The 27,349-nt window shown below is 40.7% G+C and overlaps 1 protein-coding gene across 2 annotated transcripts in view; it reads right to left on the bottom strand.

The window, feature by feature from the left end:
* The window catches only part of LOC131073494 (uncharacterized), a 112,197-nt gene extending 85,200 nt beyond the window's left edge, over positions 1–26,997 (bottom strand). Inside the window, exon 1 of one of the 2 annotated variants that reach the window (XM_058009927.2) lies at positions 26,356–26,997. In XM_058009927.2, the coding sequence (XP_057865910.2) occupies positions 26,356–26,758 (403 nt within the window). In that variant the 5' untranslated portion in view covers positions 26,759–26,997. The remainder of the gene's footprint in view (positions 1–26,355) is intronic. The other variant, XM_058009929.2, reaches the window with a different exon arrangement.
* Between the last annotated feature and the right edge of the window lie 352 nt (positions 26,998–27,349).

Below are 27,349 nucleotides of genomic sequence, written 5' to 3'. Positions count from 1 at the left end.
CGCACCAATCATAAAGTTTGAAATTTGGCAAACGTCAAAAAAATTGTTTTAATTCACCCTAAATTTCATACCTGTTGTGACCATTTCACACATCGCCCCATCGCAAATGGGGACCCCCCTCTTTTTCGCTTGTTTTCGCTTTCGTTTTTAGGGTTTTGTTAGTCCGTTAGTTGTCTGGATTTAGGGCTAAGCCTTAGGGTTTTAAATTTTGCCTTTTCAAGCCAAAATCCAGTCATTTTTGAGAGCTTTTGAGCTTCCTTTTCTGGAATGCAAATTTTGAATGCAATGATTTCGCCAAAATGGTCTAATTTTCAATTGGAATGTTCATGCAGAGCTTAAACTTGTCTAAGTGTTAACCGTCAATGTGAATTTTTGTCTGATTGAATATTTTGACCAAATTTTGACTTTTTTGAAGTTTGATCCTGGGCATTGGAATTGATTTGTTTTCGCCTCGTGAAGTGTTAAAATGTGAAAAATCTTGTTATTTTGGCCTGTAGGAGCAAAATCGCTCCTGTCCCTCAGTGAAGGACGGGAGCTCATTTTCAAATATCTCATTGTCCTTGCAGAGTCCAGACAAATTTTACGTTTGAAGTGATAGAGAACGACAAGATCTTTCATTTGAATATAAATTGAAGATTTTCATGAGCGCGGAAAGGCCTCCAGGAGGAAAATCGCTCCTGTCCCTCGGTCAAGGACCGGAGCTACGATTCAAATTTCGCCATGTCCATGCAAGATTTTGATAACTCAGCAATTGGAGGACGTCCGAAGGAAGATACTTTGCCAAATGAATATAATTTGAGATGCAAAAAATGAAGGAAAATGACCTATATTGACCAAATCGCTCCTGTCCCTCTCCAAGGGACCAGGGCGAGGTACCTTGTAGCTCTCGTCCCTCTCCCAGGGACCAGAGCGATTTCCTCCATTTTGCAAAATCCAGACAAGGGTCAAGGCAAGTTTACGTTCAAAAACAAGGGAAAACATGAGATGAACGCATTGAATATAAATTGAAGATTTTTGGGACGCCCATAACAGTGCTAAATGCCTAGTTCGCTCCTGTCCCTCAGGAAGGGACCAGAGCGATTTTTGATATAATTACCTCTTTTTGCAAAATTCCAAACAATGTCAAGGCATGGGTGGATAGAGTGAAGAAGGACGAATCCATTGAATATAAACTTGGAACCTGGCAAAGTAAGATGAAGGCCACAAAGGAAGGATCGCTCCTGTCCCTCTCCAAGGGACCAGGGCGATACAATGGTGAAGATACGTCCCTCTCAAGTTCAAGGTCGTCCCTCCAAGGTTCAAGACCGATCCAAGCCAAGACAAGGTGGCGAGGGACATTTCAAGGCGTCTTCATCATGCGCAAACACTCAAAGGACGTTAAAATGAAGAAATTGACACCCTATAACATAGATCGCTCCTGTCCCTTAGGAAGGGACCAAGGCGATGTTAGATACATTGGCCATTTCATGCAAAATTTACGTAAGGACAAGACATTGCAATGTTTTAGAGGGTCCATGGTATGGTAAAAGGATGATAAACAAGAGTTTTGAACGTGAAATGATCATTATTTTGAGCATGGAGACTATATCGCTCCTGTCCCTCTCCAAGGGACCAGGGCGATTTGCTTTGGATTCCTTGTTTTGCTTCAAGATCAAGCTAAGTCAAGACGTCTTAAGATAGCATATGGTCCAAGGCATCGTTTGAAGATAATTTGCAAAAGTGTTGAACGTCCAAACATCGCCAAATAATGTAAAAGCCTCACATCGCTCCTGTCCTTTGGACAAGGACCAGGGCGATCCTATCAAAAACGCTCATATTCCTCCAAAATCGAAGCAAGGCGAGGTTAAGCAAGACAAAGGGCGGCGTTTGGAAAACATCACAATGAAGGATCGAAGGTCAAAAATGCATATTGAACGTGAAAAAATCAAGATCGCTCCTGTCCTTTGGACAAGGACCAGGGCGATATCATCAAAAGCACGCACGTTCCTTCAAAGATCAAAGCGAAGCAAGGTTAGGTAAGGTGAAGGACGACGTTTGAAGGGCATTACAATGAAGATCGAAGTGCAAAGTTGACAAGGTCAAGGAAAGGACATGGATCGCTCCTGTCCCTCTCCAAGGGACAAGGGCGATGATCCCTTTAATACACTCAAAACTTCATGCGAGCAAATGGAATAAGCGCAAAAGACACGAACAAAGGATGCTATTCGCCCACAATAAAAAAAATCGAAGTTAAAAGATGCAAGATGGACATGAAAACAACAAGATCGCTCCTGTCCTTTGGACAAGGACCAGGGCGATATGCACTTAAAGGACACCCATATGCGCACACAAGGCGATCAAATTCGAAGGACCATCAAGGTGATCGATTTTTAACGTGGAGATGAAGGAGTTGGACGTAAGAAATGCAAAAGTCAAGACAAAATGGTGAATCGCTCCTGTCCCTCTCCAAGGGACCAGAGCGATGAGGTACGTCCCTTTGTTTTCCAATTTTGGCGCCAAACAAACAAATTTAAATTTCCTTAAATGCTAAATCGATTAAAAAATTGAAAATCCATTTTTATTTAGCATTTAATATGGCGTTATCTTTTATTAATTATTTTTTGCCTTTATTAAAAATCGAAATTCTCATTTAAAAAAACGCAAGGCATTAATAATTAATTATTTAATTAATATAAAAATCGATTTGAAGCGCCCAATTAGGCAAGTCGGCCTTGTTATTTTATTGCAAATCATTTAAAAAATGGTTTTATTTGTCAAGTCGGCCTAAGAGGTGAAAGGGTATGAGCGCTATTTATAAGGGGAATGAAACGTTCATTTTTACATAATCATTTTTACCTTTCTTCATGCGAATCAAGAAGAGGCGAATATAGTGCGAAGTGTGTTCAAAGGTGGTGCGATTTCAAACCAAAGGTGGCGCTAGTATCATCTTGTGTGGAGTGCGAATTGCGTTGAAGGCCAAAGGTGGTGCGAATTTCATTCATCCAAGGGTGGCGCGTAGTTATCAAAAGGTGGTGCGAATTTGAAGACCACACCAAGGGCGAACTTGGAGATCCATCTAAGACCACACCAAGGGCGAATTTGGAGATCATTTAAGACCACGTCTAAGGCATTACTTGAAGATCACGTTCTCTCCAGAGGTGGCGAAGTATATTTTGAGGGAATCATATTGAAGATTATCTTATACCTCAAATTTTGCCTAGGCAAATTTTGTTTTTGCATTCTAGAGTTAGCTCTCTGTCGAGGTATGGCGATTTAATTATTATTGTTTTATTCATTCATCGTCATATTTCAAATTTTGAATTTTAAATCTCTTAGCTCAATCGTTGTATTTTAGGAAATGATAACTCTAGGGACTTATCATGAGGTTTCCTAAAATCTATCTCTCTTATCTACGTTATTGCAAAATCTATTTCTTATAATGAAATGTTGTGTAGGTATGGCGACCCCAAAGGCGGGAGCATCCACCAGTCGCTCGGCTCTCATGAAAGAAGATCAGAAGACTGAAGAGGTGGAGACCAAGATCGTGTCCAAGTGGAGCAACATTGGAGATACAAACTTGGGAAACTTTAGCACGAAGAAGTTCCGAGAGGTCCCTTACATCGGCAAGCCATCACCTGTCGCCCGGAGAATAATAGAGAGTGGCATCATTAAGGCGGCCGGTTTTCCTCCAGCTATTCAGTGCCACGAGTTGATGATCGAGTGTGCCCGTCATTACAATCCACAGTCCAGGACAATTGTGTCCAATGAGGGAAACACTTTGGCGTACCTTTCAGAGGAGGCCATAAGTGAAGCCTTCCATCTTCCAGAGCACAGGGACATGATATACAAGAGCATTGAAGGAGCTAGATCAGTGTACGATGACGATCCAGATACTTGTCTAAGCATCATCAACAAGAACTGGCTACTCAAGAGTCGTCCCCGTCTGAGCAAAGTACCGAACACACCACACCGGATCGATTTCCAAGAGGAGTACAGAGATTTGATTACCATGCTCAACAGAGTTACAGGAGCACCTCATGCCTTCTATTTTGAGAAATGGATGTTTTATTTCATCCAGGTGATTGTTCAAGGAAAGGGTACAATACATTGGGCTAGGATAATTAGCCATTGCTTAGACGTACAATTGAGAAGACTCAGGGCTACTAAGTCCTTCCACATGAGTTCATACGTCATCTATGCCTTAATCAGGAGCGTTGAGTACGCAGGACTACCTCATAGAGGAGTGATTGGAAGAGGACCCGGCGAGGTCAGAGTTTGTGAATCCTATACCTACTTGCATCATCCACCAGGGAAGAACTACAAGTTAATCAATGATACTTTCACGATGAACATCACCAGGACGTTGCAAGGAGGGATTCACAACAGATTATCTCAGGATGCCCAGGAGTTAATCAAGAGGTACGGTGCTTGGTTCATTCAGTTTCCCAAGTTCACTTACATTAGAGTGTATGGATGTCCTTTACCTCCATACATGTTGCCGAGGTACCCGACAGATAGAATTGTGTTACTTGAAGTAACAAGGCAGTTGGCAGCATATGTGAAGGCGTTCAGACACAGACATCAGAATGGAGTTCAGGTACCTATTATTTTGGGTAATTCAGTTGAGGTATGTCCCAATGTCTCAGCCATGGATGACGCAGAAAGGGAGTTAGCCTTGTATCCTTTTTCATCTTTTGCTTGGAGGAATAGTTTCGATCCACATGGACATTTAGAGGAGACAGTCGGTAGAAGATTTAGACATGAGTACCAGATTGAAGATTTTATGATGAATCTCCTAGATGATCTCGAAGTGAAACGAAAGATACATTCTAGATTGCCTCTGGATTTCATCAGGAAATGTAAGATTTACAGAGTAGCCGACCAAGCTCAGGACAACGGCAGGCACATCCAATCTTCATATGATAGAGAAAGCAAAACAATAAGTTTGAATTGGAATGAGCCCGAGGCCGTGGATTTAGATGAATTGATGGCACCAGTCTTGTCTTGTACTCGCAGATGGGTAGACATTCAACATCAGAAGTTGAGAGAACAAGGCATAGCCATGTCTTTTACTTTGGAAGAAAAGCCAGCCGAAGGTGGAGCCAGTGTTAGTGAAGGCAATCCTAATCCTAGGAATTCAGGTGAAGGTAACCTTCGATGTGCCAGTGAGGGCAATCTCCATTCGAGAGGTTCAAAGAGAAAGGAAAGATCAGAAAAGAAAGAGCCTTCCAAGAAAAAGCAAGGTGCTAACAAAGATCAAACACCAGGTACTTCTTCCAGGCCAGAAGATAGAACAGTTCGAGTGGAAGAATCCATGGAATCGATGGTACAGAATGATAGACAGGAGGAAGAACAGGCACAGCATGTTTCATCCGATGGATCTCTCCAAGACTATGATTTAGATAATGATAACGAAATAACATCTCCTCCCAGACAAGAAGAAGTAGTACATAAAGAAATTCAAGTTCAAGAGACAAGATCAAATATCCCAGATTGGTTGAAGGAAAGATTGACTAAGGTGATCGTAATTGAGGATGAAGACAGTGCAATTGATTTAGAGAGCCTCGTGGGACGTTCACATATGACAACAGAGAAGAAGAAGGCTATAAAGATGTCCAAGATGATTCGAGATGAGACTGGATCTAGAAAACTGCAGATAGCTACACCGGCAGCAGACAAATATGAGGGTGAGATCCTAGCAGAAGACTATCATATACAGACTATTGAGTTAGGACCATCCACAGCAGAGCAGACTTTAGATGATGCCACCGACACATTTGAGGCATTGAAGGATAAATTTAGAGAAGAAGTAGAAAAGAATAGAAAGCTTGAGAAAGAGGTCGGTGCATGGAGGACATATTTCAGTCACATCAATGAACCTTTGGGACGTCAGGATCCAGTTAGATCACCATTGCAGGCATTGCCCCTTCAATCAATCAATGAAGCAGAAAGATTCAGGAATATGGTTCAGCGTACATGTAATTGGATGGATAGATCTCACACGGTGGCCATTGAGTTTATTACAAGGATGTCGAAGATCACCCATCAGGCTATCCAAGTTCTTGAGATAATCCACAGATTGATGGCAACAGTAGCTGCATTTGCCCATACCAAGGACGTTGTCATCCCTGTCTTGAAAGTTATAAGACATACATCTAGAAGAATTTTAGCACAAGAGAGGATCTTAGAAGGTGATTCTCACAGTTTGTTTCAGTGGTCAACCTTACTCCATATAAAGAGTGTTCTCTTTGAGGACATCAGTGTTAGATGTGGTCAAGTTGAGGAGGTGATCAATCCGATCCAGGACAGAGTATTTGAGGTACTTCGTACCATTCTTGGCAGGAGGATCGAGGTCGAGACAGATGTGGATTTACAAGAGTTTGAGGATAGAATCACGATCATCTTTCGCAAGGACGCAGATGTTACAGATGAGCAGTATGATCAAATGTATGCCACCATGCTCCTGATTGATAGAACAAAAGAACTTGAACCTACTTGGGACACAGCTCTTCTAGATGCATTTGATCAGGTTATCCACTTAGAAGAGAGTATCAAGAATCTTCCCGAGATTCCAAGCACAGAAATCGAAGGAATTGTGACAAAATTCATTGCATATGCTAAGAAAGAGAATTGGAAGGGGAATAAGATTCTAGACGAAAGGTTGTTACAGATGACATGACATCTTAATTCTCATTGGCTGATACCTCCTAGATTTTTGTGCCAAATTTAATATTTGGCTATGTATTTAATGTTGTTCAGTAAAAAGGAGGTCATTTGTAACAAACCCTAATTAGGGTTTAGGTGTCATGATCTTGTCCATTGATTTACTTTCAATCTGGACCTTTCATTGTAACTGGGGATGCTATTTATACCCCCATTTTTCATTTCATTAAGAGAGAATAGTCAATAGAGTTAAGAGTGAAATAGAGAGATTAGAATTGTAAGCAATTTTTATTTTTGTAGCAAGATTGAGTCTTGAAGAGAGAAGTTCAAGCAATTGTTGTATATGATGACTTGGAAATCAATAAAATATTGAAGTTATGGTGTTTTGTTGCAAGTTTCTTGAGTTATCTTCATGGTTGTTGGATGTACTTGAATCACGCTCAATCAAAGTAGTTTGTTAATTTGAAAGACTAAGTGTGAGATTTGATATTTGGTAGGATTCGCAATCCAAACCACTAGCTTCTTGCTGATTGTAGGAACGCCTTGCGTGGTCGACTGGAAAACACCTTGAGTCCTTAACCTTCAAGCATTTTCGTATCTAGGATATGTACCTTCGTAGTAGTGTCCTTGATCTTTGATGCATTGAACATCATTATTACCTTAGAAGATCGCACTAATTTCAGTTGAGTTGTTGTCTCATGGCAAAATTGAAATTGGTTGAGTCTTGCCAAATCTCATTCATGCTAAGTCGTTCATAGGGTTAGGCTAGATTAGACCTCTTAAGCCCTATCTTTTTCCATTTTTTGAAAGTTCTTTTTAGATTAGTGAAATCTTCGAGCTATTGAATCCGTAAGACGCCTTGAAGGAAACAGCAAATCACATCATACCACTAAAAAAGCTTGTCCACACGTGGAGACCCCACTAAAAGAACCTTGGAGTCTATCTAACTGATCCTTTTTGCAGATCTTCAGCAGTTAGAGACTATTTTCTCAAGAGAGGATAAGATGCCTAATGGTATTTTATTCTGTGTATGATTGTGTACAAAATACACGTCAACAGAATTGGCGCTAGAGGGAGGTCTTGTACGTGAACTCCAGATTCTATCACTTCAAATTTACGGAGGTTATCTCAAGAGCTTTTGTCCCTGCTCCCGCGCACAACAGAATTGGCGCTAGAAGGAGGGCTTTCTTTAGTTTCAAAGTTCGAAGTCCGAAGATTTTGAAAAGAGAAAAACATTGCGAACATGATCATGAAGTACGATGGTGTTGCCAGATGAAGGACGGAATCAAGTGGTGCAACCCAATTTGCAAATAGGCAATACCCAAGAAGACATCATTTCCCAATTGAATCAAGTAGCTTGGAACGCAAGGAGAAGCCAAGTCGAATATAACAGAGTCAGGATCGTCTTAGAGCAAGAGGAAGACATAGCCGAAGAACATCAAAGGGTCATAGCTAGGAATCTTCGCAATCAAAGGAACGTACAATAATCCTTGCAAGACTTCACGCTGGATCGCATTGGTTCATTCTCGCCCGAGAAACATCAAAGGTTGTTGAGGTCCACACCAGGCATCAAAGATCTAAGTGAACTTCAGTTTACTTCCAAAGCAAAGCGAGTTAAGAGAGAGGACACCCCCAAAGAGTTCGAACTAAGATTGGAAGGATCTCCTGAGTCATCACAAGTTCTCCAAGAACAAGTCCAAGCGGCGATCCAATCTAGTATCCAAGCAATTTCACAAACAAAGAGCCAAGCTAGTTCATCAAGTTCAAGTTCAAGGAATACAATGGCTCATCGTGCTCCACCACCACCTCCTCCTCCTCATGTACTCAATGGTGCGACGTGGCTAGTCAACAATCCATCACCGTTGGAATTTGCAGTTTATCATGATATGCCGAAGAATCCAGAACACTTTTGTTCCAAGTTCAATGTTAGTGATTTCCATCGCACAGCAGAAGATCACATCAAGATGTTCGAGGACCTTCTTCGAAACAGACAAATTGAATATGGAGATGTGGCATGTAGGCTTTTTCCCTACTCATTGGGAGAAGAGGCATACTTTTGGTTTATTCATTTGCCTACAGGGTCCATCAGGACTTGGGACGCGATGAAAGACGCATTCATTGCCAAATTTGGCATCCCAACTACACCAGCAGAGTTATACAGACAGTTTGTTGAGGTTCGAAGGAGAGAACATGAACCTATTACCTCCTTCAATGACAGATTTCACCGAGCATACACAATGCTACGTCCTCCTTATCTTATTGCAGATCCAAGGGAAATTTACTATGGAGCCTTAGATCATCTCACGGCCATGTTCGTAAGGACACATCCAACTCCGAATGATCTAAATGCGGCCTATACAAGAGCCATTGAAGTGAGTAAGCACATGGGACAAAACATCACTGGACCACTACTACACATGGGATCCGTCGCAGCACCTAACCAGATGCAGGCAGTTGGCACGGCTTTGGCCAACCAAACTCCAGTCATGAATCCAATTCCGCAAGCGACATATCCCAACGTACAGCCGGCGAATCAGTTGGTCCTTCACCCAGGAGCTCCAATTTCTCAAGCCCCACCCGCTCAACCTGTGTACCTGCAAAATGCTACAAATTCGTCAAGGACACAAGAAGAGAAAGATGAAATGAAAGAGCTGATTGAGCAAGTCAAGAAGTTATCAACTGAGGTCACCCATTTGAGGAACCAGAATAATCAACTCCAGAGCATGCAGAGGGCCAACCATGGCCAACACGCGAACAATCAGAATTTCCAAGGGAATAATAATCCAGGATTCAGAAACAATTATCAAGGAAATAACAATCAAGGTTTCCAAAGAAGACCATGGAATACAGCTCCCAACAATGGAAATGTGGTGACGCCCTTGGACAATCCACCAAATGCGCAAAGTCAAGAGAACCCCTCTTCGGGCAAAGTGTTTTTAGCCGAAGCAGCCTTGTCTAGTTGGTGCAGACTCCACAACACGAACCAACATTCCGAGTTGCAGTGTCCTGAATTCAAGATTGCAGCCGACATTTTCCAACAAGAGATGCGCACTACCAATCCGCCTGAAAATCCTCCCACCACAGGGTATGAAATTGTTCCAACCACGCAGTATGGTCAAGCCATGATCGTTGAAACCTGCAGATATTCACAAGAAGAAATTAGTCAAGAACAAAATGGGAGATTTCCTCCAGAATCGGCCAATGGACCGATGTTACCACCAGGATCTCAGTTTCCGCCAGCATCTGCAAATGGACCTGTAGAAGATTCAGAATACTATTTCCCACCATTGAACGACAGTGTTTTAGTAGAAGGAATCAAGGAAGTATTCCACCAATCGTCAGGAGGTGCAAACCAAAGAGTTTATCACAGGAATCAGAGAAATCCCGAACCATTGACAACATCGATTCCTCCAAACAATTTTTCAACTCCGCCAGATCCCCAAGCCAGCAACGTCCCTGAATATCCACAAAACACTCAAGAATACAGACAAAGAAGAAATATTTCACCTCCTGCGGGAAATGAAACGAAAAGATTGGCCGCCTTGGTGTTAGATGAACTCAAGAAAGTTAAGGTAAGTTTACCACTCTACGAGTTGCTCAAAGTGTCTGAAATTAAAGAGGCAGTGATCAATAGTTTGAGTGAACCTAGTGCAACAAGGTCAAATATTCAAGCCACTATCAATGTGACTCAAGAGGAAGCCGATTCTCAAGAACAACCCGAGCAAAATGAGTGCATGGTTCAAACTATAACCTTCCCAGCTAAAAAGGAAGATATGTTGGAAGGAAAAGTATTACTCAAAAGAGGCGAAGCAAAGAAAGCTCAGCCTACAGTCAAAGAGAACCTCACTACTAACTTGGTTCTTCCCGAAAAGGAGGTCGCAATCAAGAAAGATGTGGTTAAAAAAGGAAAATCTGCAAACCAAGCCAGTCACTCGAAAGAGGAGAGCCCAGCAAAGGAAGATTACTCGAAGATTAATCAAGTTAAACATCAAGAATCAAGTGAAGGAAATTCAGTGCCTTCTCAAGGAAAGGACGAACCGGCCCCGTTCCTGTTATCAGTCAGAATATTTGGAAAGCTATTACACAATTGCCTTTATGATTCCGGAGCCTCAAGCAATGTCATGCCTTTAGCCGTTTGTCAAAGACTGGGAATAACTCCCGCACCTACCAAGAGAAAAGTCACTCAGCTTGACAAGACAGAAGTTCCAGTCATGGGAGAATTGAACAACATTCACATGCAATTGGCCGCAGATCCAAGGATCCAGAATTTTATAGATATATCAGTAGTGGATATTCCAGATTCATATGGAATGCTCCTGAGTCGAGATTGGTCCCGAAAATTGAATGGATATGTATCGACCGATTTTGCACACATGTGGCTACCATGGAGAGGAGTCCCGAACCAGATTAAAATTGATAGCACCCCAAGGTTGAGATTGATGATAACTGAATATGGAGAGGACAACGAAGTTCTATTTTTAGAATCCGACCTAGGAACATATAAACCAAAAGTAGAAGAGATCTTAATGATACAAGACATACAAGATGAAGATACCCAACAAGAGGTCATGGAGTCAACTGAGATCGTCATTGAAAGCGATCAAGGATCCGACCAAGAGGACGAAGGGATGTTTGAAAACTTCAGGAGGTTTGTGCAAAGAAACATCCAGCAAAGTGTACAACTTGGCAATATAGCATCTGTTCGAGAGTTGCTCCTTCCGAATTGGTGTAGAATTCACAATGCCGTCCACTCGGAATTATCTTGTGCTTTATGCCAGACCGCATTGGAGCAAGTAAACAAAAGAATCCCGCAGACACTAATTGTAGAGGAAGCTCAAGATTCAGAGAATGAAAGCTCTACAGACACCGAAAGTTCTGTAGAAGATGAAGTTTCGTCCGATACAACAGATGAAAGTCATGAAAGTCCAGAAACAGACAATCAAGAAAATCAGATATGGACACTAAGGTTCGACGGATCTAAGTCCAAACAAGGATCCGGAGCCGGATATGAATTAATTAGTCCTAAAGGAGAAACATACCTTGCCGCTCACAGATTACAGTTCCCTTGCACCAACAACGTAGCAGAATATGAATCTTTGGTCCATGGATTACTGTTAGCCATCCAAAAGGGGGCAAAGATACTGCAAGTATACGGAGACTCAGAAATCGCAATAAGGCAAATCAGGAAGCAATATGTCTGTCATGACAAAAGGCTAACCAAGTATAGGAATCGAGTCTGGGATCTAATTGAAAGTTTTGAAGCTTTCAATATCAATTCAATTTATAGACATCAGAATCAAGTGGCCAATTCACTTGCACAGGCCGCGAGCTCATTGATTCCATTAGCAATGGAAGGATTAAAGAAGTTTACAATCGAGTTAATATCAGTTCCTTCAGTCCCAGATAACATTACCAATTTCCAAGTTTTCGAAGACGACAAGCACATTCTAGACTTCCTAACCAGCACGGACGTTTTCTTAACACAGATCATAGATGAAGATGAAGTGGGTGAAGCTGAGTTCGATGCCGAAGGAGTCCTGAACTTAAAGACAAACACTATTCCGAAAGGAATGGTTGAATTAGAAAGGATTTCTGATCCTGACAAGTTGAAAGAAAAGAAGAATCACAGTGTAGAAGGCAATATGTGTGACGCGATCAATCTAGGTGACGAGACACAAGTAAAGAATGTCTTCATTGGAAAGTCCTGCACAGCGACTGAAAAAGATGGAATCCTAAAAAACATGAGGGACTTCCCAGATGTCATTGCATGGAGCTATGAAGATCTCAAGACCTACGACACTGCGATTATCACTCACACAATCCCGTTGAAGCCAGGAAGCAAACCGTTCAGGCAAAGACAGAGACCCGTCAATCCTTTGTTGGAACCATTGATATACCAAGAAGTGAAGAAGTTACTCACTGCTAAAATCATCTTCCCAGTAAGACACTCGACGTGGGTCGCCAACCTGGTACCTGTTAGAAAGAAAAATGGAGAGATCAGATTGTGTGTTGATTTTAGAAATCTCAACAGAGCATCAGAGAAAGATAACTATCCGCTCCCATCATTAGATGAAGTACTGCAGATCGTCAATGGATCACAGATGATGTCCTTCCTAGACGGATATTCAGGATACAATCAAGTCCTAGTCGAACCTGAAGATCGAATAAAGACTGCTTTCACCACCAAATGGGGGACATTTGCTTATAAGAGAATGCCTTTTGGACTCATAAACGCCGGAGCCACATTCCAGAGAGCTATGGATATCGCTTTCAGAGATTTAATTGGTAAAAGCATTATTATATATATGGATGATATCACAGTTTTCTCTAGGCAGAGAAAAGATCATGTGGACGATTTGAGAAGAGTCTTCCAAAGATGTAGAAGATACGGTGTCTCCCTTAATCCGAAGAAATGCATATTTGGAGTCACAGAAGGAAAGCTTTTAGGACATGTCATTTCAGAGAAAGGAATATCTATTGATCCTGAAAGGGTGAGGGCCATATCTACTATCAATTTGCCAGCAAGCAAGAAAGAGCTCAAATCATTTTTCGGAAAGATCAACTTCGTCCGAAAATTCATTACTGGATTTGCCGAGATTGTCAGGCCATTGAATGAAATGTTAAAGAAAGATGCAAAGGTTGAGTGGACTCCACAAGCCAGAAGGGCATTTGAAGAAATAAAGACCGCCATCATGGAGGCGCCAGTCTTGATTAGTCCTGATTATCTCAAACCATTTTATTTATATTCCTTCGCTTCCGAATACACTTGTGCCGCCATTCTCACCCAAAGAAGTGAAGAGAGGGATGAAAACCCGATTGCTTTCATGAGCACCCCGTTGAAAGATGCAGAATTGAGATATCCAAACATTGAAAAGCAAGCATACGCATTAGTAAAGGCAGTAAAGAAATTCAGACATTACCTCCTGAGAGCCAAGATTTATGCAATAGTACCTGATGCGGCAGTCAAGACTCTTCTCATGCAAAATGAATTAGGAGAAAGAAGAGGAAAGTGGGTCGCCATTATCCAAGAATTTGACATTGAGATTCAGCCCATGAAACTTGTCTGAGGACAAGCTTTGGCGCAGACATTGGCAATAGATGGGCCAGGATTAGTCCAACAAATTTACGAATTAGAGGATGTCACGCCTGATGAATGGTACAAAGACATTGTGACATATTTGCTTAATCACAGATGTCCTGCTCATATGACACCTACACAAAAGAGAGCATTAAGATTAAAGTGTCAACATTACATGCTTCAAGGATCTGTTTTATACCGCAAGAACTATGAAGGAGTGTACCTGAGATGTGTTGGCAAAGACGAAGCAAAGCAGATAATTGAACATTTCCATTCCAAGTTTGGAACCGGACATGGAGCCAACCTCGCCACAGCTCACCAGATCCTAAGAGCAGGATATTACTGGCCTACGCTTTTTAGAGATACGTTCAATCACATTAAGACTTGCCACACATGTCAAGTCGCAGCTATAAGAGAGAGAAATCCTGCCATGCCACTGAATCCGGTGATGGAAGCCAGACCATTTGCTAAATGGGGAATGGACTTTATTGGTGTTATTAACCCCGCATCCTCAGCACAACACAAGTACATCATTACAGCTACAGATTATTGTACCAGATGGTCAGAGGCACAGGCACTTAAGGTTTGTTCTACTGAAGTTGTAATCAAGTTTCTAGAAGAAAACATAATCACAAGGTTTGGATGCCCCTATGCGTTGGTTTGCGACAATGGATCGGCATTCACATCATTGAGATTCTCAAATTGGGCTTTTGAGTACGGGATAACCCTCAAGTTTTCATCAAATTATTATCCTCAGGGTAATGGATTAGCAGAATCCACAAACAAAAATTTGCTCAGCGTAATCAAGAAATTATTAGAGAGAAGTCCAAGAGAATGGCACACCCAGTTGAGATTTGCTTTATGGGCAGACAGAATCAGAACAAAGAACGCATTAGGCATTTCGCCTTATTTTCTAGTTTATGGCCAAGACCCAGTCTTCCCTATGCAACTCAGGATTCCAACCTTGAGATTCATTCAGGAGTACATGGAAGACACTGATGCAGTGCAGGCCAGGTTGACACAGTTGATGAATTTAGAAGAGAAACGAGATCAAGCACTAGAGACCTTTGCTAAACACCAAGGAGTGGTGAAGAGATGGTTTGATCGACAAGCAAGAGTCAAGGCGTTCCGAATTTCAGATCTCGTCCTGTGTTGGGACAAAGCACATGAGAAAAGAGGAGAACATGATAAGTTTGATAGGCTTTGGAAAGGCCCTTATCAAATTTCAGAGATATTGGGAGAAAATGCATTTAGGTTGCAAACTTTAACTGGAGAAGACATCCCGTTGCCTGTCAATGGGAGATATCTCAAACACTATTTTCAATCCTAAAGTGCCAAGGCCTTCCCTTGTACATAGCTAGTTTAGTTTGCTTTCGTCGTTTTCCGTTTGTTTGTTTTTCTCGCGTTGGTTTGCCTTTTGTTTTTCTTAGTTTAGGTGCTTTTGTTTTTTGTTTTTTTTTTTAGTTTTTGTCCTGAGGGGTATCCATTTGACATTGGGTGATTTTGTTATATAACGCTCTGACTTCCTGCTGGATTGTTAGATGCATTTGGAAAATCATGAGGTCTTTTGGAATTACTGAGGGAGTTTCTTTTAATAAAGCTTTGAGTCAGGACGTATTTGCATTGAAGTAGGTTAGCTTATTGAACTCACGTATTTTTGTCCTCCAGTTATTATATTTCACACACTTATAATCTCCGAGTCATTATGGTTTACAGGCGAAGCTGTGATCAGTGAAAAATCTAAAGTCTAGCTTCAGCGCCACCGCAATCCTCAAACCCTAGTGAGTTTCGTTACTCACAAGCCAAAGAATTGACAGAACTGAAAAGCAGTATCAAAAGAAAAGATGAAAAAATGAGAAAATCAAAAGAAAAGAAATGAGCTAAAAGGAAATATCAAATTGGCTAAAGGGAATATGCGAGTAACTCCATCGGGGCTATAGACGCCTGACTGGCAGTGGAGCAATGTTCGTGAGCTTGCGGCGATAACCTCGTCGGGACTATAGACGTCTGACTGGCAGCGAGGCTCTATCCAGGATGCTTTTGGAGTTTAGACGAACTATGTAGCTTATCACAGGGGAACCTGGAGATCATGATTGTCTTGTTGAGGGAAATTAACGCATTTGCACACACATGGGTAACTGTGGACTTAATACTTTGTCTCAATATGATGGTCTCTTCTTGTAAGTGTTTCTTAACTCCTGGATTTGTTGAGGGAGGTTTTCTGAGTCTTCCTTTAGAAAGATTGATTCCCAAATGTTTTGCAACATTTCTCAGTGGTGTCGCCAGATGTTGTGACCATTTCACACATCGCCCCATCGCAAATGGGGACCCCCCTCTTTTTCGCTTGTTTTCGCTTTCGTTTTTAGGGTTTTGTTAGTCCGTTAGTTGTCTGGATTTAGGGCTAAGCCTTAGGGTTTTAAATTTTGCCTTTTCAAGCCAAAATCCAGTCATTTTTGAGAGCTTTTGAGCTTCCTTTTCTGGAATGCAAATTTTGAATGCAATGATTTCGCCAAAATGGTCTAATTTTCAATTGGAATGTTCATGCAGAGCTTAAACTTGTCTAAGTGTTAACCGTCAATGTGAATTTTTGTCTGATTGAATATTTTGACCAAATTTTGACTTTTTTGAAGTTTGATCCTGGGCATTGGAATTGATTTGTTTTCGCCTCGTGAAGTGTTAAAATGTGAAAAATCTTGTTATTTTGGCCTGTAGGAGCAAAATCGCTCCTGTCCCTCAGTGAAGGACGGGAGCTCATTTTCAAATATCTCATTGTCCTTGCAGAGTCCAGACAAATTTTACGTTTGAAGTGATAGAGAACGACAAGATCTTTCATTTGAATATAAATTGAAGATTTTCATGAGCGCGGAAAGGCCTCCAGGAGGAAAATCGCTCCTGTCCCTCGGTCAAGGACCGGAGCTACGATTCAAATTTCGCCATGTCCATGCAAGATTTTGATAACTCAGCAATTGGAGGACGTCCGAAGGAAGATACTTTGCCAAATGAATATAATTTGAGATGCAAAAAATGAAGGAAAATGACCTATATTGACCAAATCGCTCCTGTCCCTCTCCAAGGGACCAGGGCGAGGTACCTTGTAGCTCTCGTCCCTCTCCCAGGGACCAGAGCGATTTCCTCCATTTTGCAAAATCCAGACAAGGGTCAAGGCAAGTTTACGTTCAAAAACAAGGGAAAACATGAGATGAACGCATTGAATATAAATTGAAGATTTTTGGGACGCCCATAACAGTGCTAAATGCCTAGTTCGCTCCTGTCCCTCAGGAAGGGACCAGAGCGATTTTTGATATAATTACCTCTTTTTGCAAAATTCCAAACAATGTCAAGGCATGGGTGGATAGAGTGAAGAAGGACGAATCCATTGAATATAAACTTGGAACCTGGCAAAGTAAGATGAAGGCCACAAAGGAAGGATCGCTCCTGTCCCTCTCCAAGGGACCAGGGCGATACAATGGTGAAGATACGTCCCTCTCAAGTTCAAGGTCGTCCCTCCAAGGTTCAAGACCGATCCAAGCCAAGACAAGGTGGCGAGGGACATTTCAAGGCGTCTTCATCATGCGCAAACACTCAAAGGACGTTAAAATGAAGAAATTGACACCCTATAACATAGATCGCTCCTGTCCCTTAGGAAGGGACCAAGGCGATGTTAGATACATTGGCCATTTCATGCAAAATTTACGTAAGGACAAGACATTGCAATGTTTTAGAGGGTCCATGGTATGGTAAAAGGATGATAAACAAGAGTTTTGAACGTGAAATGATCATTATTTTGAGCATGGAGACTATATCGCTCCTGTCCCTCTCCAAGGGACCAGGGCGATTTGCTTTGGATTCCTTGTTTTGCTTCAAGATCAAGCTAAGTCAAGACGTCTTAAGATAGCATATGGTCCAAGGCATCGTTTGAAGATAATTTGCAAAAGTGTTGAACGTCCAAACATCGCCAAATAATGTAAAAGCCTCACATCGCTCCTGTCCTTTGGACAAGGACCAGGGCGATCCTATCAAAAACGCTCATATTCCTCCAAAATCGAAGCAAGGCGAGGTTAAGCAAGACAAAGGGCGGCGTTTGGAAAACATCACAATGAAGGATCGAAGGTCAAAAATGCATATTGAACGTGAAAAAATCAAGATCGCTCCTGTCCTTTGGACAAGGACCAGGGCGATATCATCAAAAGCACGCACGTTCCTTCAAAGATCAAAGCGAAGCAAGGTTAGGTAAGGTGAAGGACGACGTTTGAAGGGCATTACAATGAAGATCGAAGTGCAAAGTTGACAAGGTCAAGGAAAGGACATGGATCGCTCCTGTCCCTCTCCAAGGGACAAGGGCGATGATCCCTTTAATACACTCAAAACTTCATGCGAGCAAATGGAATAAGCGCAAAAGACACGAACAAAGGATGCTATTCGCCCACAATAAAAAAAATCGAAGTTAAAAGATGCAAGATGGACATGAAAACAACAAGATCGCTCCTGTCCTTTGGACAAGGACCAGGGCGATATGCACTTAAAGGACACCCATATGCGCACACAAGGCGATCAAATTCGAAGGACCATCAAGGTGATCGATTTTTAACGTGGAGATGAAGGAGTTGGACGTAAGAAATGCAAAAGTCAAGACAAAATGGTGAATCGCTCCTGTCCCTCTCCAAGGGACCAGAGCGATGAGGTACGTCCCTTTGTTTTCCAATTTTGGCGCCAAACAAACAAATTTAAATTTCCTTAAATGCTAAATCGATTAAAAAATTGAAAATCCATTTTTATTTAGCATTTAATATGGCGTTATCTTTTATTAATTATTTTTTGCCTTTATTAAAAATCGAAATTCTCATTTAAAAAAACGCAAGGCATTAATAATTAATTATTTAATTAATATAAAAATCGATTTGAAGCGCCCAATTAGGCAAGTCGGCCTTGTTATTTTATTGCAAATCATTTAAAAAATGGTTTTATTTGTCAAGTCGGCCTAAGAGGTGAAAGGGTATGAGCGCTATTTATAAGGGGAATGAAACGTTCATTTTTACATAATCATTTTTACCTTTCTTCATGCGAATCAAGAAGAGGCGAATATAGTGCGAAGTGTGTTCAAAGGTGGTGCGATTTCAAACCAAAGGTGGCGCTAGTATCATCTTGTGTGGAGTGCGAATTGCGTTGAAGGCCAAAGGTGGTGCGAATTTCATTCATCCAAGGGTGGCGCGTAGTTATCAAAAGGTGGTGCGAATTTGAAGACCACACCAAGGGCGAACTTGGAGATCCATCTAAGACCACACCAAGGGCGAATTTGGAGATCATTTAAGACCACGTCTAAGGCATTACTTGAAGATCACGTTCTCTCCAGAGGTGGCGAAGTATATTTTGAGGGAATCATATTGAAGATTATCTTATACCTCAAATTTTGCCTAGGCAAATTTTGTTTTTGCATTCTAGAGTTAGCTCTCTGTCGAGGTATGGCGATTTAATTATTATTGTTTTATTCATTCATCGTCATATTTCAAATTTTGAATTTTAAATCTCTTAGCTCAATCGTTGTATTTTAGGAAATGATAACTCTAGGGACTTATCATGAGGTTTCCTAAAATCTATCTCTCTTATCTACGTTATTGCAAAATCTATTTCTTATAATGAAATGTTGTGTAGGTATGGCGACCCCAAAGGCGGGAGCATCCACCAGTCGCTCGGCTCTCATGAAAGAAGATCAGAAGACTGAAGAGGTGGAGACCAAGATCGTGTCCAAGTGGAGCAACATTGGAGATACAAACTTGGGAAACTTTAGCACGAAGAAGTTCCGAGAGGTCCCTTACATCGGCAAGCCATCACCTGTCGCCCGGAGAATAATAGAGAGTGGCATCATTAAGGCGGCCGGTTTTCCTCCAGCTATTCAGTGCCACGAGTTGATGATCGAGTGTGCCCGTCATTACAATCCACAGTCCAGGACAATTGTGTCCAATGAGGGAAACACTTTGGCGTACCTTTCAGAGGAGGCCATAAGTGAAGCCTTCCATCTTCCAGAGCACAGGGACATGATATACAAGAGCATTGAAGGAGCTAGATCAGTGTACGATGACGATCCAGATACTTGTCTAAGCATCATCAACAAGAACTGGCTACTCAAGAGTCGTCCCCGTCTGAGCAAAGTACCGAACACACCACACCGGATCGATTTCCAAGAGGAGTACAGAGATTTGATTACCATGCTCAACAGAGTTACAGGAGCACCTCATGCCTTCTATTTTGAGAAATGGATGTTTTATTTCATCCAGGTGATTGTTCAAGGAAAGGGTACAATACATTGGGCTAGGATAATTAGCCATTGCTTAGACGTACAATTGAGAAGACTCAGGGCTACTAAGTCCTTCCACATGAGTTCATACGTCATCTATGCCTTAATCAGGAGCGTTGAGTACGCAGGACTACCTCATAGAGGAGTGATTGGAAGAGGACCCGGCGAGGTCAGAGTTTGTGAATCCTATACCTACTTGCATCATCCACCAGGGAAGAACTACAAGTTAATCAATGATACTTTCACGATGAACATCACCAGGACGTTGCAAGGAGGGATTCACAACAGATTATCTCAGGATGCCCAGGAGTTAATCAAGAGGTACGGTGCTTGGTTCATTCAGTTTCCCAAGTTCACTTACATTAGAGTGTATGGATGTCCTTTACCTCCATACATGTTGCCGAGGTACCCGACAGATAGAATTGTGTTACTTGAAGTAACAAGGCAGTTGGCAGCATATGTGAAGGCGTTCAGACACAGACATCAGAATGGAGTTCAGGTACCTATTATTTTGGGTAATTCAGTTGAGGTATGTCCCAATGTCTCAGCCATGGATGACGCAGAAAGGGAGTTAGCCTTGTATCCTTTTTCATCTTTTGCTTGGAGGAATAGTTTCGATCCACATGGACATTTAGAGGAGACAGTCGGTAGAAGATTTAGACATGAGTACCAGATTGAAGATTTTATGATGAATCTCCTAGATGATCTCGAAGTGAAACGAAAGATACATTCTAGATTGCCTCTGGATTTCATCAGGAAATGTAAGATTTACAGAGTAGCCGACCAAGCTCAGGACAACGGCAGGCACATCCAATCTTCATATGATAGAGAAAGCAAAACAATAAGTTTGAATTGGAATGAGCCCGAGGCCGTGGATTTAGATGAATTGATGGCACCAGTCTTGTCTTGTACTCGCAGATGGGTAGACATTCAACATCAGAAGTTGAGAGAACAAGGCATAGCCATGTCTTTTACTTTGGAAGAAAAGCCAGCCGAAGGTGGAGCCAGTGTTAGTGAAGGCAATCCTAATCCTAGGAATTCAGGTGAAGGTAACCTTCGATGTGCCAGTGAGGGCAATCTCCATTCGAGAGGTTCAAAGAGAAAGGAAAGATCAGAAAAGAAAGAGCCTTCCAAGAAAAAGCAAGGTGCTAACAAAGATCAAACACCAGGTACTTCTTCCAGGCCAGAAGATAGAACAGTTCGAGTGGAAGAATCCATGGAATCGATGGTACAGAATGATAGACAGGAGGAAGAACAGGCACAGCATGTTTCATCCGATGGATCTCTCCAAGACTATGATTTAGATAATGATAACGAAATAACATCTCCTCCCAGACAAGAAGAAGTAGTACATAAAGAAATTCAAGTTCAAGAGACAAGATCAAATATCCCAGATTGGTTGAAGGAAAGATTGACTAAGGTGATCGTAATTGAGGATGAAGACAGTGCAATTGATTTAGAGAGCCTCGTGGGACGTTCACATATGACAACAGAGAAGAAGAAGGCTATAAAGATGTCCAAGATGATTCGAGATGAGACTGGATCTAGAAAACTGCAGATAGCTACACCGGCAGCAGACAAATATGAGGGTGAGATCCTAGCAGAAGACTATCATATACAGACTATTGAGTTAGGACCATCCACAGCAGAGCAGACTTTAGATGATGCCACCGACACATTTGAGGCATTGAAGGATAAATTTAGAGAAGAAGTAGAAAAGAATAGAAAGCTTGAGAAAGAGGTCGGTGCATGGAGGACATATTTCAGTCACATCAATGAACCTTTGGGACGTCAGGATCCAGTTAGATCACCATTGCAGGCATTGCCCCTTCAATCAATCAATGAAGCAGAAAGATTCAGGAATATGGTTCAGCGTACATGTAATTGGATGGATAGATCTCACACGGTGGCCATTGAGTTTATTACAAGGATGTCGAAGATCACCCATCAGGCTATCCAAGTTCTTGAGATAATCCACAGATTGATGGCAACAGTAGCTGCATTTGCCCATACCAAGGACGTTGTCATCCCTGTCTTGAAAGTTATAAGACATACATCTAGAAGAATTTTAGCACAAGAGAGGATCTTAGAAGGTGATTCTCACAGTTTGTTTCAGTGGTCAACCTTACTCCATATAAAGAGTGTTCTCTTTGAGGACATCAGTGTTAGATGTGGTCAAGTTGAGGAGGTGATCAATCCGATCCAGGACAGAGTATTTGAGGTACTTCGTACCATTCTTGGCAGGAGGATCGAGGTCGAGACAGATGTGGATTTACAAGAGTTTGAGGATAGAATCACGATCATCTTTCGCAAGGACGCAGATGTTACAGATGAGCAGTATGATCAAATGTATGCCACCATGCTCCTGATTGATAGAACAAAAGAACTTGAACCTACTTGGGACACAGCTCTTCTAGATGCATTTGATCAGGTTATCCACTTAGAAGAGAGTATCAAGAATCTTCCCGAGATTCCAAGCACAGAAATCGAAGGAATTGTGACAAAATTCATTGCATATGCTAAGAAAGAGAATTGGAAGGGGAATAAGATTCTAGACGAAAGGTTGTTACAGATGACATGACATCTTAATTCTCATTGGCTGATACCTCCTAGATTTTTGTGCCAAATTTAATATTTGGCTATGTATTTAATGTTGTTCAGTAAAAAGGAGGTCATTTGTAACAAACCCTAATTAGGGTTTAGGTGTCATGATCTTGTCCATTGATTTACTTTCAATCTGGACCTTTCATTGTAACTGGGGATGCTATTTATACCCCCATTTTTCATTTCATTAAGAGAGAATAGTCAATAGAGTTAAGAGTGAAATAGAGAGATTAGAATTGTAAGCAATTTTTATTTTTGTAGCAAGATTGAGTCTTGAAGAGAGAAGTTCAAGCAATTGTTGTATATGATGACTTGGAAATCAATAAAATATTGAAGTTATGGTGTTTTGTTGCAAGTTTCTTGAGTTATCTTCATGGTTGTTGGATGTACTTGAATCACGCTCAATCAAAGTAGTTTGTTAATTTGAAAGACTAAGTGTGAGATTTGATATTTGGTAGGATTCGCAATCCAAACCACTAGCTTCTTGCTGATTGTAGGAACGCCTTGCGTGGTCGACTGGAAAACACCTTGAGTCCTTAACCTTCAAGCATTTTCGTATCTAGGATATGTACCTTCGTAGTAGTGTCCTTGATCTTTGATGCATTGAACATCATTATTACCTTAGAAGATCGCACTAATTTCAGTTGAGTTGTTGTCTCATGGCAAAATTGAAATTGGTTGAGTCTTGCCAAATCTCATTCATGCTAAGTCGTTCATAGGGTTAGGCTAGATTAGACCTCTTAAGCCCTATCTTTTTCCATTTTTTGAAAGTTCTTTTTAGATTAGTGAAATCTTCGAGCTATTGAATCCGTAAGACGCCTTGAAGGAAACAGCAAATCACATCATACCACTAAAAAAGCTTGTCCACACGTGGAGACCCCACTAAAAGAACCTTGGAGTCTATCTAACTGATCCTTTTTGCAGATCTTCAGCAGTTAGAGACTATTTTCTCAAGAGAGGATAAGATGCCTAATGGTATTTTATTCTGTGTATGATTGTGTACAAAATACACGTCAACAATACCCTGAATACACCTTGGTTTTATTCAAAAATATATATTTTAAAACACATTTTATATTTAAGTTTTTTAAATAATTTTCAATAAAAAGAACATTAACAACATGCAAAAACACATTGTAGGCTTTCCTAGTAATTTGAAAGTGTTTATGCAATATTTGCTAGTTCATTGGCTGCATACAGGGTAAGTTAACTCTAGCTACTTATATGCTTAAGGCCTCCCCTACAAGCAAGGCATTTGATGGCGAACATTGTGATGTCATGGGGAATGAATGATGTCATGGGGAATGAATGATATCATAGAGAACTTTTCTATGCCACTTTGCACGACCCTGCCCCTTCCACAACTAGACATTATATCATCAAATTTGAGATACTTCCCTACTTTGAATCAATTTAAATGTTGCACGTCTAAGATTAAAGGTAACTAATTGTAATTAATGTGGGGAAGCTATAGCTGCAAGAGGCAAACATTTGTTTTAAAAATGTTTTTTATTTTATTTTTTTGTTTTCTATAAAATTTAATACATTAAAATATAAAATCAAAATGTGAATTTAATTTTTTTCTCGCATTAATAATTTTTATAAATATGTGAAATTACAAAATTTAAACATATTTACCTTCTAATATTTTTCAATTTATTATAATATTTTTTTATCATAAAAAAATATTACAAATATATATTAGTCAAATTTAATCACATTTTTTTTAACAAATTTTATCTTTCCCAAACTTAATCCAAATTTTATCTTTGTCAAACTTGAACACAAACACAAACCTTATGACATATCCTACTAGGTTATTCGAGCATGTTTTTAACTCACAAATACATATAGAAGACTCTTGAGGTTAACACCTTCCAAGTATAAAAAACATTTTTTTTCCAACATGTTGCCACATCAAAACACACATCAACACAATCCATTCTCTCTAATGCTTTCCAAGCTAAATCTATGATAGGGTGTGCATTCTACCCACTCCACCCTCCATCCCCTCATCACACACTTGACTTTTCTGACTTCAAAAAACTTGGCAAGCCAAATTAGATCATATGATTGAGTTCTTTTGATGGTACTAATATGAACAATGTTTGCGCCTTGGTCAATGGTTGCTATTTCTTGGCCTTTCTCAAGCTAGATGTCTATCTTACCCCCAATTGAGTTGTTCAAGCATACATTTTAGTCTTGCCTTCAAGCCTAATCTACATGGCATTGGATTCATAGTCTTTTTGACCCCTTCCATCCTGAATTTTTTCCTAGAGTGTTGCCATCTTTAGGGGTATGGCCCCTTGGCCTACTTACATTGCTAAACTTTGGCCCTTTTTTAGATCAATCATTCTCTTTCAGCTATGGAAGGCTAGAAACTATGCAATATTTTCTCATAAAGATATTGGCTGCAATTTATTGTTAACCAAAAAGGTCAATGTGGTTCCTCTATTTACTTTTAGATCAAGATCAGTTGGAGGAGGTGGTGTTGGAATTCCAACATTTGCAGGATTCTCAGACACTACGAAAGTGCCCCGTGCAACTATGCAATAATTTCTTATAAAGATACTGGCTGCAATTTATTGTTAACCAAAAAGGTCAATACTCTATTTACTTTTAGATCAAGATCAGTTGGAGAAGGTGGTGTTGGAATTCCAACATTTGCAAGATTCTCAGCCACTGCAAAAGTGCCCCGTGCACTATGAGCCAAGTGTGACCTAACAAGACTAGACACACCACACCTCCTATTGTTCACAAACACAAAAACAATTGCAATTGTGGCCACCCCTCACCTTCACCAGTGCAACGTGGGTGGTATACATCCCCTCATGGAAAGGCATGTAGCTTTTGTCAGCCGTTGTCATGAATTCACCATTGGCTATGACTCAGCAAACTGGGAATCCACTACATGTTCTCCATCTTCCACTAGGATCATGTGTGTTGGTCCCCCTTACTATGCAAGATCATTTGGCATCACAAGATGAATGATGGATCCACATGTGCCAAATGAACAAACCCACTAGGTGACCAACCTCCAAGGACTAACACTCATCTGCCACCCCCACCTGGCATTATGACTTGTGCTCAATGTTTTCTTGTTTTGGTGTTATTATAGACTTTTGTAAACATGCATTTTTTGGGCCATGAAAGAATAAATTTTAACATTCGTGAGGTTAAAAATAGCCTATGGGACAACTAGCCTTGCCATTTTTGACTTCTATGTTTCAGTCCTTTTCCTATTCAAGATGTCGATGAGATCCCCCAACTTCTTAATATTCCCCTCGTTTAATATATTGCACCAAGAAACAACTGTCAAGATATTGACATGTTTGTGGCTGATGTCCTTGGAAGCATCACACTCCATAGTAAAGTGTTTTTGCATTTCACTCTGTCAATAATGCAAATAATACTCACCCTTTCTTCCCATCCTTCTTTAGACATTTTCACCGCCCAATTCACATTGAAGATGATGAAAATTAGTTCTTAATTGAGCAATAAGAATGTAACAGCCTGCCACTTTTTATTGTAAATCTTCTGCTACTCCAGCCTGCTTCTAAAAATTTGTTATTATAACTTTTTAAGATGGCATATTGCATTTAGTAGGAAAAATTATAAGAATTTAAACATATGACCAAAAGAAAAGAGGGAGCTTTTGAACCTTCCAATTTTGAAATCATGTTAATGGGAAAATTTTAACTCAGAGCAACAAGGAAGAAAAGTTTTGAGAGTAACGAACCAAATCCCGTCTCAAATCGATGGGGTTGCTTGAGGTTCATGTCTCCCTTGGTGCTTTCGCCTAAATAATCCACATCGAAATGGCTAGATGACGTCACCGAGAACAAATCATCTGCTTTTCTCGACAGATTGTTGCTGCTCTGCCGTTTTTCTTCTTTCTCTCGGTTGCTCTGTTTTGCGTCTGCTTCATTTTCTTGGTTAGCATTTGAACTGGCCGCACTCAAATTTTCTGTTTTGCTGGCATAAACCCTAGTTCTTCCAAAATGTGGCAAATGACAACTATATTTAATTTTGGTGGCCATGGCAAGCTTCAAAATCCCGTGCCTGCCAAACGCAAAAGAAGATGAAGATAATGGTGATCGGCTGTAGAGACACCTGAAACTAGGCACAGCAGGGCACTCCATTTTTGCACAGGCTCGTCAATAAATATAATAATTCGAATGCAGATATATAGCATATATGGGTATATTAAAGCTGCTGGAACATTCTTTGCTCAGGCTTTCTTGCTTTTGCATTTAGCGCCTCGCGACGGTGAGTCGAACATATAGAGTATTATTATTGTTTTAGTAGCTGCGATGGCAGAGACCCACATGTTTTTTAATCATTGTTGACTGTGTTGACGTAGGGCAGCTTGACTTGTTTTAGTGGGTGAGAGCGAAGAGAATTTCAAACTTTTTGACAATTTGAGTGAGAGGCATTCATTCCACGTGTCGGTGGGTATAAGATTCTGCAGCCCGCCTAGCCAAAACATTCGTCATTCGGCGATTATGATGGTGCACAAGGAACCCTACCCCACGTGTGAAATGATGTGAATGAATGATTAGGATTTTTTTATTGTAGATTTTGCTAAAAAGTCTATCGTTTTGTCGAATGTCACCACATCAGATAAAGTGTTTAGATTGTTTATCTTTAGGTCATTTTTGAATTCGATGTAAATGTCACTTAAAATTGAAAGTTTCATGATGAAATGTTATTTTATCTCCACCATCCTTTTA

This window comes from Cryptomeria japonica, chromosome 1 (genome assembly GCF_030272615.1).
Source record: "Cryptomeria japonica chromosome 1, Sugi_1.0, whole genome shotgun sequence".
Taxonomy (NCBI): domain Eukaryota; kingdom Viridiplantae; phylum Streptophyta; class Pinopsida; order Cupressales; family Cupressaceae; genus Cryptomeria; species Cryptomeria japonica.
The sequence above is the reverse complement of the archived record's forward strand: the minus strand, read 5'-3'. Positions and strand labels throughout refer to the sequence as shown.